The 13,354-nt window shown below is 45.1% G+C and overlaps 1 protein-coding gene and 1 long non-coding RNA gene across 3 annotated transcripts; one reads left to right on the forward strand and one right to left on the reverse strand.

Moving 5' to 3' along the window:
• Positions 1-1,888: 1,888 nt before the first annotated feature.
• Positions 1,889-5,198, reverse strand: LOC127666262 (uncharacterized). Its single transcript, XR_007973578.1, has 3 exons — positions 5,116-5,198; positions 3,571-3,644; positions 1,889-2,634 (listed from the first exon to the last, which is right to left on the reverse strand). It is a non-coding gene; the product is annotated as an uncharacterized LOC127666262 (long non-coding RNA).
• Positions 5,199-5,258: 60 nt separating this feature from the next.
• On the forward strand, positions 5,259-11,744 carry Rwdd2b (RWD domain containing 2B). 2 transcript variants are annotated; one of them, XM_052159070.1, is made up of 5 exons: positions 5,259-5,357; positions 8,236-8,462; positions 8,594-8,661; positions 8,787-9,149; positions 10,540-11,744. In XM_052159070.1, the coding sequence occupies exons 2-5, from the start codon at positions 8,256-8,258 to the stop codon at positions 10,772-10,774; spliced, it is 873 nt and encodes a 290-aa protein (XP_052015030.1). In that variant the 5' UTR covers positions 5,259-5,357; positions 8,236-8,255; the 3' UTR covers positions 10,775-11,744. The 2 variants fall into 2 exon arrangements, with proteins under 2 accessions (XP_052015030.1, XP_052015031.1); XM_052159071.1 differs by lacking the exon at positions 5,259-5,357 and adding an exon at positions 5,542-5,610.
• The last annotated feature ends 1,610 nt before the right edge of the window (positions 11,745-13,354 follow it).

Below are 13,354 nucleotides of genomic sequence, written 5' to 3' on the forward strand. Positions count from 1 at the left end.
AGGAGGATGACAAGGGACAGATGGGAACATAGCCGGAAGAGCAGGTTATGAGGAGAAGGAGAAGCTGAGGGTAGAGAAGCCCTGTGACCTGGATGGAGGTTATGAGACTATGAAAGGGTGGGTGAGAAAGGAGAGGCTGCGGGGGGGAGGGGGCAGGGGGGGGCGGCAGGGCGAGGCGACTCTGAAATGTCTAACAGGCACTTGTGACACTGAGGGAACCTGGATGCCAGGGTGAGCTTCAACACCACCAATAGACACCAGGGACAGGGACAGCCATGAGTCCCCTCTGCCGACACCAGGGACAGCTGGACAGCCATGATCCCTAGACACCAGGGACAGGGACAGCTGGGCAGCTGTGAGTCCCCTCTGCCAGGTTTGGGTACCATAGATTGATGTGTTTGAATGTTTAGCCATAGGGAGTGGCACTATTAGGATGCGTGGCCTCGTTGGAGGAACTGGGTCACTGTGTTGATGGGTTTTAAGGTCTTCTGTGCTCAGGCTCCGCCTACTGTGGAAGAAGTCTCTTCCTGGCTGCCTTAGGATCAAGATGTGGAACTCTCAGCTTCTCCAGTGCCATGCCTGCCTGGATGCTGCCATGCTTCCCACCATGATGATAATAGACTGACCCTCTGAACTGTAAGCCAGCCCCAATTACATGATTTCCTTTATAAGAGTTGCCTTAGTCATGTTGTCCCTTCACAGCAATGGAACCCTAAGACATTGGCTTAACAAGTAGCTGAGGAAGCTGGAATTCATTTAACCACAAGAAATAGCTCAAACTGAGCTCACGGCTGCCTTTTGAAGTTTGGGGGAGTGGAAAGATCGTAGGTGATTTTTTCTTAAGACCAGTTTTTTTTTTTTAAACACTATCTGTAATCCCAAAGATGTGAGAAAGGCCACTGTATAAAGAGCTTTTGGAACCACTTCTAGAACTTTGCCAAGTGTAGAGAGCCTTATTGGGGTGCTGTGCCTCCTAGCAGGGGTCTGACATTGGCCAAGGACAAGGAAATGTGCCGCTTGGCAGGAACCTGACATGGAGCACAACAACGAAGTAAATCCAGGCAGGAATCTGACATCAGAGTGGGACAAAGATGCAGGCTCGGTTATGGTCATGACTTTAGGCTAGGATGAAGAAGTATACTCAGACATCCGGATCATCCTTAGAAACAGCGATCACTGGAGTGATCACTGGGCGGGGGGAGGTGTTTATTGTCTTGATTCCTCATTGTACTAGTCTCCCTTAATACCCACATGTAATTAAAAAGAAATAAAAGTGGATTGGAAAAAAAATAAAAACCCGCTTTCAGTCTCAGAATTGACTGAGGCCATACTGCAATGCCTCTAATTGTCTCTTTTTAATCCTCACTCCTGCGCTGGGGAACCTGTGGACTGACTGAGCTGGCTTGGTCAGGCAAGCATTTGCCACTGGGCTCAGACAAGGAAGTAGGCTCAGATAAGAGTATTTATATTTGGGCGGAAGCAAAGCTCAAGGTAAACAGAGCCAAGGAACGTGTGGTGTTCCTTTTATCTTGGTCATCCTGACAGGCCCCAGACCCAGGGACTAAGGGACTTTGTTCATTGCTTTGTTTGATTACTACCTTGTTTGATCTTTTATTGCTTTTTTTTGATTGCTTTGTCTTTGATCTAAGAACAGACCCTGCTCTTAGGATGTACCTAGGATGGTATAAAAGCTGACTGGGAACAAATAAATGCACCTCAGCCTCAGCCCTGGCTGGAGTCATGTTATAATGTTGTATAATTATCTTTTTCTTTTCAGTCCTCCCTCCCCTTCCTTGAGACCCTGTTTCACTGACTGAGCAGCCTTCGTCACCACTGACCCAAATATCACGGACAAATTGATTACAGTGAGCAACTAATTACACCAAGCTCTTTTATTCATGTACGCGGCTGCCTCCTCCAGAGTGGAGTTAGAGAGAGGTCAGCATTAGACTGAGGAAGACAAGGTTTTGATGGGCCAGAGCTATAGAGTTTCCAAATGGGAGATTGGTAGGCAAGTAGGCTGGGTTACAGACGCAGAACACAAGCATACCAAGTTGGTCATAGCAACCTCCTGAAGCAAAGACAAGGCTGCAAGGTGGTCATAACAGCTGGTTACTCATAACCATATAGTTACAGATGGTCAAAACAACCTTCTGAAGCCAAGACAAGGCTATAAGGTGGTTATAACAGCTGGTTACTCATAACCAGATAGTCGCAGATGGTTAAAACCCCCTTTTGGAACAAAGGCACGGTTACAAGATGATTTTGAAGCAAAGACTTGGTTGCCATTTCCTGGAATAGGCAGTACAGAACCATCTGTAGTTAAGGTGACTTATAATTTAATTATAAGCAGGAGTGGGCCTAGTTTATCTAGACCCATGTATGTGAGATGACTCTTAAGCCTAAGATAGAGGCAGTGTGCTTTACATTATTCAAAACAGCAGCGTTTTGGCCACAGGGAAACCCGCTGTGATTTGCAGGAAGTAAAACAAGCAGTTTGTACTGGATAGCAGCTGCATCTTTCCACGGTGGACAATCCAAAATGCATGCAGACATCGCTAAGTGCGGGTGGGGTGTGTTGGGGAGCAGACTAAGGCATGCTCCTCTCTTCACATCTCCTCTACCTTTAAAAAGCTAGAGGAAAGAGTCACTGTATGATTGAATTGACAAAACACAAAACATCCAAGATGGCTAGAGAGCTGCTATAAAGTATTATCTTTGTGGGAATTTTCCTTCTAGTTCTGAACGGTCGCATCTACTGTCATTGAATAATAAGTGCTTACAAATCATTTCTATGTATGCTTTTTTAAAATACCTCTTCTCAGTTTCCCCTCCACAAACCCCCTATCTCTTACCCACAACAAATAATTTCTAAAATGAAAAAAAAATGAAAGACTTGCATTATGGTTGGATAAGAAAGAAATACCTTTTTAAAAATTTTTTTAAAAGAATTATTTATTTATTATATTTAAGAACACTGTACCTGTCTTCAGACACTCCAGAAGAGGGCGTCAGATCTTGTTATGGATGATTGTGAGCTAATATGTGGTTGCAGGGATTTGAACTCAGGACCTTCAGAAGAGCACTTGGTGCTCTTAACCGCTTAGCCATCTCACCAACCCAGAAAAAAATCTTTTAAATGTACTTTCATGCTGGAGCCCCTTTCACTGTCCTTTTATTTTTTTTTCTTATTTTTTTATTTTATTTTCTAAATTCTTTGTTTACATTCCAAAATGCTTTCCCCTTTCCCAGTTCCCCCCTCCCCATATGTCCCATAAGCCTTCTCTACACCCATACTCCAATCACCTCCCTCCTTTTTCTCTGTCCTGGTATTCCCCTACAATGCTGGATCGGCCTTTCTAGTGTCCTTTTATTAACCAGGATAAATTGACAGTTCTTCCCAGCTTGGTAACCAGCCGAGATCACTTAAAGCCAGGATGGTTAACATCAGTCACTTGCTCATAGTTCTAATGTTTTACTGCTCTTTGGTTTAGAGACAAGAATTGCCACAAGAGGGAAGCTCCTAGAAGCCCAGGATCTGGCATTATCCCCACACTGCCTAATCCACACCTGCACACATGCGCAGTTAACAATTGCTCCAGTGGACCCATGTTGGCTCCAGTAAACACAGGACTGCAGCGCTCCTGAAGAAGGGAAAATAGGAGGCTTCACGTTAGTTTGGATGATTAACAAACCCACTGGAAGAAACATCAAATGTACTTTATAAAACTTGCTGTTTTGAACAAAGAAGGAATTCAAATATTTATCTCTTTCACCTTGTTAAGACTTGACTCAGGCCCAGTTAAACCTGTTTACACAAAAGGCAAACTGCTCTTTTCCAGTAATTTAATCACTTAGAGCACTGTGACCCTTTTCCCTAACTTTTTTTTCTTTTTTCTTTTTTAATACAGGGTTTCTCTGTGTAATCCTAGCTGTCCTGGAACTCACTCTGTAGACCAGTCTGGATGGCCTCAAACTCAGAGATCTGCCTGCCTCTGCCTCTGCCTCCTTCATGTTGGGATTAAAGGTATGCACTACTGCCCCACCACCACCCTTGCCTTCATTTTCTATGTGCCAATTATTTGCATTCTTTTTTTTTTTTCAAGACAGGGTTTCTCTGTGTAGCCCTGGCTCTCACTCTGTAGACCAGGATGGCCTCAAACTCAGAAATCCACCTGCCTCTGCCTCCCAAGTGCTGGGATTAAAGGTGCGGGCCACCACTGCCCGGCTATTTGCAGTCTTGCTAAACTAAATTAAGGTGTGAGGTAGGGCACCAACCAGTGGGGAAAAGGCAGTCACCACCTGAGCTAAAATAACCAAATGCATGCTAGGCGACCGGAGGGGGGGAGGGGGGCGGAGTAGGGGCAGAGGCAGAAGTCAGCCTGACCTACAGAGTGAGTTCCTGGATAGCCAGAGCTACACATGGAAACACTGCCTCATAAAAAATCCAACCAGCCAACCACCAACCAAAACCAAATGCACTTCCTATCTGTGTGTGCCTTTTCCTGAGAGTGACCACTTGATCAAGAGTAAAATTTTCCTTGTCTTAGGGCGTCAGTTGGACTGGTGGCCTGTTTCTTTGAGATCCCGAACTTTTCCCTAACTAACACTTACTTACCTAACTACTTTACCTAACTAACACTTAACTTCTAAGAGTTGTTAGGTAGGAAAAGAAACCAAGACTATATGTTTTACTTCTAGCATACCTAAAATTCAACTACTAAACACTTTCGTAAGCCTGGAACTATCCCCCCCCCCCTTTTTTTTGAAAAAGAATGCATCGCTTGAGAAGTAACCACCAGAGATATCCACTTGGTACACACAAAGTTGTTTGTTAAAGCTATATGACTCCAGTAAAAGTTCCTTAGCTTCTAGTTGTAGTAGGGACGGCTCACGAATAGAAAAGAGAATGACAAGACTGTAAGTTATTTAATGTTTCTGTTCTAGACTCTTAGGCATTATTCCTGCCTCCCGCTAAAAAGATGTGTCCTTCATCTGTCTGCTGGCTGGCACTCCTGGCCGGTCCTGAAACACCGCCACAGCCCCAGAACCCCGGAAGACAACGAGTCCGGGAAGGTGAAATATTAAGAATTAAAACCCAGGACCAGAAAGCACCTGGCGGGGGTCAAAGTTTCCCTTCGCCGTTCCAGCCGTGAATCCCAAGCAAGAAGTGAGGCGCTTCCTGCTTCCGGGACTTGGGTCCTCACGCGCAGGCGCCGGCCCGCAAGGAGCAGGCTGACTTCCCGCAGGAAGGGTTCAAAGGTCGCGCCGTTCTCTTTCGTCTCCCCGGGAGTGAGACCCGAGCTGCGAGCGCGTCCAGACTTAGGGTGTCAGTAGTGCGGGAGCCCCAGCTCTGGGTGAGTGTGGCACTAGACGCTTTTGCTAAGCGGAGCTAAGGACGTCTCTCTGTGGGGGCTCGAATGGGCGGTCGCTGAAGCAGCACTTCCGCCCATTGGTCAGAACCGTCTTCGGTGGTTCCTGGCCCCGCCCACATTCTGCGCCTGCGCACCCGCAACTGCGTTAACTCTTGGGTACCGGAGTTTAGGTTTAGCTCCTAAAATAATCCTACGGGGGCTGTGGCTCCTCTCAGCGCTCCGGAGACAAAGGCGGGTGTGTGTGATAATATATATGTGTGTGTGTGTGTGTGTATCTCTCTGTGCGTGTGTATGTACACACATACACACACACACATACACACATGAATGACCCGCCCCTACCCCAATGAGATTTTCTCTAAAGCTAAGCAAATTTTACTGAAGCCATGTAACTTTAGCAAAGAACTTTCTGGGTACTATGTAGACCAGGCTGGCCTCAGACTCACTGAGATAATCCCTACCTCTACTTCTCAAGTATTGGAGATAAAGGCTTGTGCTACTACAGCTGGCAATCCACCCAAGCTTTTAAGCATTGGCCACACGTTGTTTGTTGTTTGTTTGTTTTGTTGTTTTTTGTTTGTCTTGTTTCCCTAGACAGACTTTCTCTGTGTATCCCTGGCTGTTCCGGCATTCATTCTGTAGACCAGGCTGCCCTTGAACTCAGATCCATCTGAGCTCTGAAGAACTTAAGACGTGCCACCGCTGCCTGGCTGGCCACACATCCTTACTTTTCACACCAGCCATGTTCTTCCCATTTTAGAAATGCGGACTGCATCTCTTGTGTAGAGTCTGACGGTGGATAAGCTAGGAAGCAGAAGTCTTCTCTCAACTTTGCTGAGTTGACTATTAACTGTTTGGTACAGTCCTTTTCTGACTTTTCTCATGCTTGTGTGATCTTGTACCAGGCCCTGGTTTTGGTCCAAAACTCTGTAAAATAGTGACAACTGATAATTATAACAATAATGCTTTGTCATTCCCTTTACAATTTTAAGGCAACCATTTCATGAACATTAGTAACAATGTTTATTTTAATGGCTTTATAATATTGTTCGTTTATATTTCTTAAACTAGTTTCTTCCTTAGGTTTGTTTTCTTTCTTTCTTTCTTTCTTTCTTTCTTTCTTTCTTTCTTTCTTCCTTCCTTCCTTCCTTCCTTTCTTTTTTTCTTAAACTTTTTTTACTTTACTGTGTAACTAACCCTAGCTGGTATGGAACACTCAAGGTAGACTAGACTGACTTTGAAGTCACAGAGATTTCCCTGCCTCTGTGTCCTGAGTCAATTCCTTGGTTAAACTGAGTGTTGGGAATAAAGGTATGTGTCACTGTTCTTGGCCGGCAGCTTTAGTGTTCCGATGTGAAGCATCAGAACTGCCTTGGATGCAAGACTTAGATGGACAAGGGTGAAAGCCATTGATAAAGGATGATATCTTCATAGTTTCCCTTTCTTCTGCAGTTTCAGCATTCTAAGCTGCTTGAGCTATGGGAGGAGTGGCCTCCCCATCTCCCCCAAAATATTCTACCTTTTATTGTTTTGTTTTGTCTTGCTCTATATCACAGGCTGGCTTTGAACCTGGTTTTCTAGCTTTCTGAATGTTGGGATTGCAGGAATGAGCCACCTTATCTACCTGGTTCTTCCATTTAAAGACCACTAAATGGCGGCTGGAGAGATGGCTCAGCTGTTAAGAGCACTGACTGCTCTTCCAGAGATCCTGAGTTCAATTCCCAGCAACCACACCGTGGCTCATAACCATCTGTAATAGGATCTGATGCCCTCTTCTGATGTCTTTGAGGACAGATACAGTGTACTCATATACATAAAGTAAATAAATAGATCTTTTTTTTTTTTTTAAAAAAAGCACTAGTCACACTTCCAGAGGACCCAGGTTCAATTCCCAGCACCCACATGGTGGCTCACAGCCATCTCTAACTCTAGTTCCAGGAGATTCTGTTCCCTTTTCTCACATATGTATGGCACTAGGCACACGCACAGTACTCAGACATACATGCAGACAAAACACCCATATGTATAAAATAAATAATAGTAGTAAAAGACTAGTAAACAATATCTACTTTGGGAGAAAAACACATGGCTTGCTCTTTTATTCTGTTCATTTTGGGTTCCGGTGTGACTGGTCACAACCACAACCACTCCTGGCTATATCATTGGCCTAGCTTTTTGAGTACATAGTTTGTATTTCTCAAGGAAAATGGCCACTGTGGTAACTAGAAACGCCAAATCAATTGTAAAGATAATCTACTGTCTAGGTATAGAATACTGCATAGACTATTAATTTCAAATGGATTGTCTCTTAATTAAAAAATTGTGTGTATGTGTGTGTGTATGTGTGTGTGTGTATGTGAGACTATGTGACTGTGTGCCATGTATCTCCAGGTACCCATGGAGGCCACAGGATTCCCAGGGGCTGGAGTTAAAAGCCATTGTGAGCCATGCAACATGGGCGCTGGGAACTGAACTCAGATCCTCTGGAAGAGCAGGCAGCAGTCCTATCTACTAAGCTGTCTGTAGCCTGATTATTTTTGTCCCTAGCATGTGATATATGAAAGTAGAATAATGGGGCAGACTCTGACTCATTTTTTCATTTTATGGAGGAATTAAGTATTCTTTTTTTTTTCCAGTTTTTTGGGTTTGATTTTTTTCGAGACAGGGTTTCTCTGTATAGCCCTGGCTGTCCTGGAACTCACTATGTAGACCAGGCTAGCCTCGAACTCAGAAATCCGCCTGCCTCTGCCTCCCAGAGTGCTGGGATTACAGGCGCCACCGCCCGGCTGGAATTAAGTATTCTTAAAGGAAATGTCCAGGTCACTCTGTTTAATTTTTTCTCTTATCCTCAACTCCTTAGGAACTTACAGATGTCTCAGCATGGTTGAGATGGAGCAGGCAGAGGCCCAGCTGTCTGAGCTGGACCTCCTGACCAGTATGTTCCCCGGTGAGAACGAGCTCATAGTGAATGACCAGCTGGCATTAGCAGAGCTGAAAGATTGTATTGAGAAGAGGACAATGGAGGGACGGTCATCGCAAGTATACTTTACAATCAATGTGGGCCTGGACATCTCTGAGGAAGCAATGGTAATTTTTTCTGTTCTGGAAAGAGTTAGAGCATATCAGGAAGACTTGTGTGTGTGTGTGTGTGTGTGTGTGTGTGTGTGTGTGTGTTAAAACAATGTTTATAGCCTTTTTCTTCCTCTTTTCCTTCTCAGGTGACATTTTCTTTGTCTTGCATTCTTCCCTTTAAATACCCTACAGTCCTGCCTGAAATTACAGTGAGGTATGTTATAGAAATCGCATCCACTATACAGGTCAAAATTAACATGAAGATAAAAGTAATTCTTGCATCTGTTTTCTCGTCTAAGGAAATGATCTGGATTTTTTTTCCCTTGTGTTTCCTATCAGATCAGTATCACTGAGCAGATCCCAGCAGACTCAGCTGAATGCAGATCTGACAGCATACCTGCAGAAGAGCTGCCTGGGGGATGTCTGTATACTGAATGCCACAGAGTGGGTTAGAGAGCACGCCTCTGACTATGTCAGCATAGATGCTTCGCCCTCCCCCGCCAGGCAAAGCAGCGTCCAGACAGTGGATCTCACCTTCACGAGGCTGTGGATCTACAGCCATCACATCTACAACAAATGCAAAAGACGAAACATCCTCGAGTGGGCGAAGGAGTTGTCCCTGTCTGGGTTTAGCCTGCCTGGGAAGCCTGGCGTGGTTTGTGTGGAAGGCCCACAAAGTGCTTGTGAAGAATTCTGGTCGAGGTGAGCTTCACCTATATTATATAGCACAGCAGGAGTTGGGATTTGAAAGGTGATAGTAGAGATGTAGAAATAAGTATGTTCCAGGGGGGTGTCTTTATGAGGGTCCCGTCTCAAGCAGGTGGGCAGGCAGGGGTCACACAGCATCACCTAGCTCCTCCCCAGCACAGTGCACATCTGTAAATGTAGGATGAATGAATTGAGCCCCTCCCCCAAGCTGTCAGTTTTCATGAATCGGCCCTTCCTTTATTTAATGAATATGGTCAACTTTCAACTTGTGAAATAGTGATTATTTGTGAGCATTAGCAGAGCCAGTAATCTTATTTCTCGACTTAGTTTCTGAGACGTTCCTTAAGCAATTAAGAGTCAGCAGTTAAAAAATATTTACAGCATTCGCTGAGTTTGTAGCTCAATGGAAGAGAGCTTGCCTGGCATGCACCAGGCCTTGGGTTCTATTCTCAGTAAGGTGTCGTCTGCCAGGCACGGAGGTACAGGTCTGGAATCTTGGCCCTTTGAAGGTAGAAAGGACAGGATCCAGAGTTCGGTGCCACCTTTGGCTACAGGTCAGGACAGAGGCCAGCCTGAGATTCATGTGACTCTCCCCCAAAATAAATGATTAACTATTAAAATCAAAAGTCATATTCTAATGGAAGATAGTAATGGTGGCCATAAATGAGTGTTAAGATGTAAATCAAGAAGCTGGGCGGTGGTGGCTCACGCCTGTAATCCCAGCACTCTGGGAGGCAGAGGCAGCCGGATTTCTGAGTTCAAGGCCAGCCTGGTCTACAGAGTGAGTTCTGGGACAGCCAGTGTATACAGAGAAACCCTGTCTCGAAAAAACAAAAATCCAAAAAAACCAAAAAAAAAAAAAAAAAAAATGTAAATCAGGGCTGGAGAGATGGCTCAGTGGTTAAGAACACTGGCTGCTCTTACAGAGGTCCTGAGTTCAGTTTCCAGCAACCACATGGTGGCTCACAACCATTTGTAATGGGATCTGATGCCCTCTTCTGGTGTGTCTGAAGACAGCTACAGTGTATTCATATAAATAAAATTTTTTTTTTTTAAAAAAAAAAGAAGATGTAATCAGAACTATTTGAGGAAAATAAGCCCCTGTGAGATTACCTCTGTACTTACACGAACGTCTGCTGGCAAGTAATTCTTTGTTGTTCAGTTTTTGAGACAGGATCTCACTATTTAGGCTTGGCTGATGTGGAACCTTCTATGTAGACCAGGCTGGTCTCCCATTCACAGGGGTCTGCATTCTGCCTCCCAAGTTCTAGGGTTAGTACATGTGTCCCCACTCTCAAGTCTGATAAGTCCATCATACAGATTCCAGCTTGGTGCTGTAGAAAATATGTTGTGAAAATTTGTACTTTGAAAAACTATGTTTCAGACTCAGAAAACTAAACTGGAAGAGGATTTTAATTCGTCATCGAGAAGACATTCCTTTTGACGGTACAGCCGACGGACTGGAAGGACAGCGGAAATTTTCCGTTTTTGAAGAAAAGGCCTTCAGTGTCCACGGAGCCAGAGGGAACCACATGGACTTCGGGCAGCTCTATCAGTTCTTAAATGCCAGGGGATGTGGGCATGTTTTCCAGATGTTCTTTGGGGTAGAAGGACAGTGACTGAGCAGAGGGGCAGCCAGCTTGCTGTTCCCTCTGTTAATCGCTTCTTCCTATTCTTCCCTGAAATTCAATTTCAGCTCCATTCTAGAATGTTCTAGGGCTGGGGTCATAAGAAGAAAATTAATATAGCTGAAATGTGTCCGTTAAAACATGTCCTGCCTGAAAGAAGAACGGAGTTTCAACTTGTAAACTTCAAATTACTAACCGAGAAGGGTGGAGAAATGGCTCAGAGGCTAAGAGGATGTACTGCCGTCGCCAGGGACTTAAGTTCAGTTCCCAGCACCTGTGGCAGGGAGCTCATAACCACCTTTACGTCTTTACTCCAGGGTATTTGATGTACTACGTTCTCCAAGGGTGCATACATGACCATACACACGTAAATCTATTCAGGGTATCAGATCCCCTGGAACTGGAGTTACAGGAGTTGTAAGGGGCCTGGGGGGGGGGGTGGTGCTGGGAACCATTCTTTGGTCCTCTGCAAGAGCAATGCACCCTTTTAACCACTGAGCCTTGTCTCCAGCTTGGTAGAAATTTCTTGACCTAAGCTGGATATGCTGGCACATGCTTATAATCCCGGTATTTGGGAAGTAGAGGCGGGAGGATTGGAAGTTCAAGGCCAGCTGGGCTACATCTGGCTCTGTCTCAAAATAAATAAATAAATAAAAATAAAGCTATTCATGCAGAAACGTTTGAAAGACAAATTATATGTGAAGGTAATTTTGGTGGCTCAACGTGCTAGGCATTCCCAACACTTTGGCCTTTACTGAGGAACCTGTGAGGAGCCCGGGAAAGCTTCCCGTTCTCCTTCCTGGCCTCGGTTGTAGCTGCATGTGGCTGTAGATTACAGCTGCAGGATTTCCGGGGATCATATCTCAGAGATGCCGTTGTACAAGACACCTCGTCACGTGCGGACCCGATGTTAATCCTTGCCTATCTCCAGACCTTTGAAATAAAATGATTTAAAACTCTCTGTGCTTGTTATCAGTAGTCAGAAGTTAGAAACTACCCTGTCTCTTTAAAGTACAAACAGCATAAAGCCTTTCTCATCGGTGTCTGTGGTTCATTTCTAAGTCCATGTGCTTAGATTTGGCCCCTATCTGGCCTTGCATCACTGAAGGCAGACATGAGCAGAGCTCACGTGCTTTCTTGCCATTTCTTTAAGACAGGGCCTCAAAGTAGCCCGGGCTGGCTTGGGACTTACTATGTATACCAGGCTAGCCTTGAGCTCGCAGAGATCTATCTGCTTTGGCCTCCAGCATGCTGGGATTAAAGAGTAGGTGTGTGTGTGTGTGTGTGTGTGTGTGAGAGAGAGAGAGAGAGAGAGAGAGAGAGAGAGAGAGAGAGAGAGAGAGAGAGAGAGAGAGAGACTGAGACTGCACTCAGTTTGAGCTCAAATGTCCTTAAGAGTTAACTTTACCTTCCTTGCTTCCTGTTTAGCAGATTAAAGGTGAATATTAAGGCTGTGTCTGTATTCCAGCCAGAGGGATTAATGTGTATGCTAAAGGCTGAGACACACCCTAACTAGAAACAGGTTCAGATATCCTGGAACAGATATTCTGACACCCCTCTAAGTAAGACAGGTTTTTGATCCAGGTGTGGTGGTGCGTTCCTTTAATTCCAGCACTCCAGAAGCAGAGGCAGGTGAATCTCTCTGAGTTTGAAGCTGTCCTGGTTTATACAGTGGGTTCCAGCTTAGTCCTGACTACATGGTGTGACTCTGGTTCTCAAAAATCTTTCTGTTCGAAAATTAGTACATTTGAAAAACACCTGAGCATGGCAGCCTATAATGCCAGCCCTTGGGAGGTTGAGGCAATAGAGCGGAAAATTTGAAGGCATCCTAGGTTAGAGTAAGAACTTGGCTCAGACAGATGAAAGCCAAGCACCCTCTTATGGTACGGCACATACAATCCCTCATCGTTGGGCCCCTCATAAAAACATTGAGAAACAGAACATCAAAATGCTTTAAAATGTCCCTCTGGGCCATACTGTCACCAGTGCTTGCTGCTGTTTTGCCAGCATAATACACGAAAAGCTTAGTCTCGTGTTAGGTTTTAGCCTATGGGAGGAGGTGGGCCTTAGGAGAGAAGTGCCCCATCAAATCACTCTCCAGATCCTATTCATACCACGTCTCAGAGCCCTCTGCCCAAACACACACACTGGGTTCTTTCAGAGGCTTCTAGCATGTCAGAAAGGCAGAAGAGGTGTGTGTGGTGGGTCTGAAATAGAATTTGAGGCTTGCTTAGGGAGAGCAGAGCCCCTTCTTCAGGTCCATTTTGAAGGAAGGATAGAGGGGGCATGTGATGTGTTAGGGGGAAATGGATCCAGGGTTGGCTTGAGCCACCTGCCTAGACTAAAAGACGCGATGTGTTCCTCTGTTTCGGGTTGAGACAGGTGTTTGGAAAGTCCCAAGGACTGGTCTGCATAAGGAGCATCTATAAGAACAAAGAGTATAGGATGGGACAGATCTACTTTCCCTGCTGTTTGCTATGCTATCTGGAAGAGCCTGGCCCCCGGGTCAGGAAGAGTGGGAGTATGGGTGGAGATGGAGGTAGGGGGCATGTCTCATGCCTATGTGACCTG

Source organism: Apodemus sylvaticus, chromosome 15 (assembly GCF_947179515.1).
Source record: "Apodemus sylvaticus chromosome 15, mApoSyl1.1, whole genome shotgun sequence".
Lineage (NCBI taxonomy): Eukaryota > Metazoa > Chordata > Mammalia > Rodentia > Muridae > Apodemus > Apodemus sylvaticus.

What these genes read in the sequence shown, in the direction of transcription:
- Rwdd2b (XM_052159070.1), top strand. Translation starts at nt 8,256, where the DNA reads ATGGTTGAGATGGAGCAGGCAGAGGCCCAGCTGTCTGAGCTGGACCTC. An exon ending in CTGCCTGAAATTACAGTGAG is followed by an intron (nt 8,662 to 8,786) that starts GTATGTTATAGA and finishes GTTTCCTATCAG; the next exon opens with ATCAGTATCACTGAGCAGAT. An exon ending in TGTGAAGAATTCTGGTCGAG is followed by an intron (nt 9,150 to 10,539) that starts GTGAGCTTCACC and finishes ACTATGTTTCAG; the next exon opens with ACTCAGAAAACTAAACTGGA.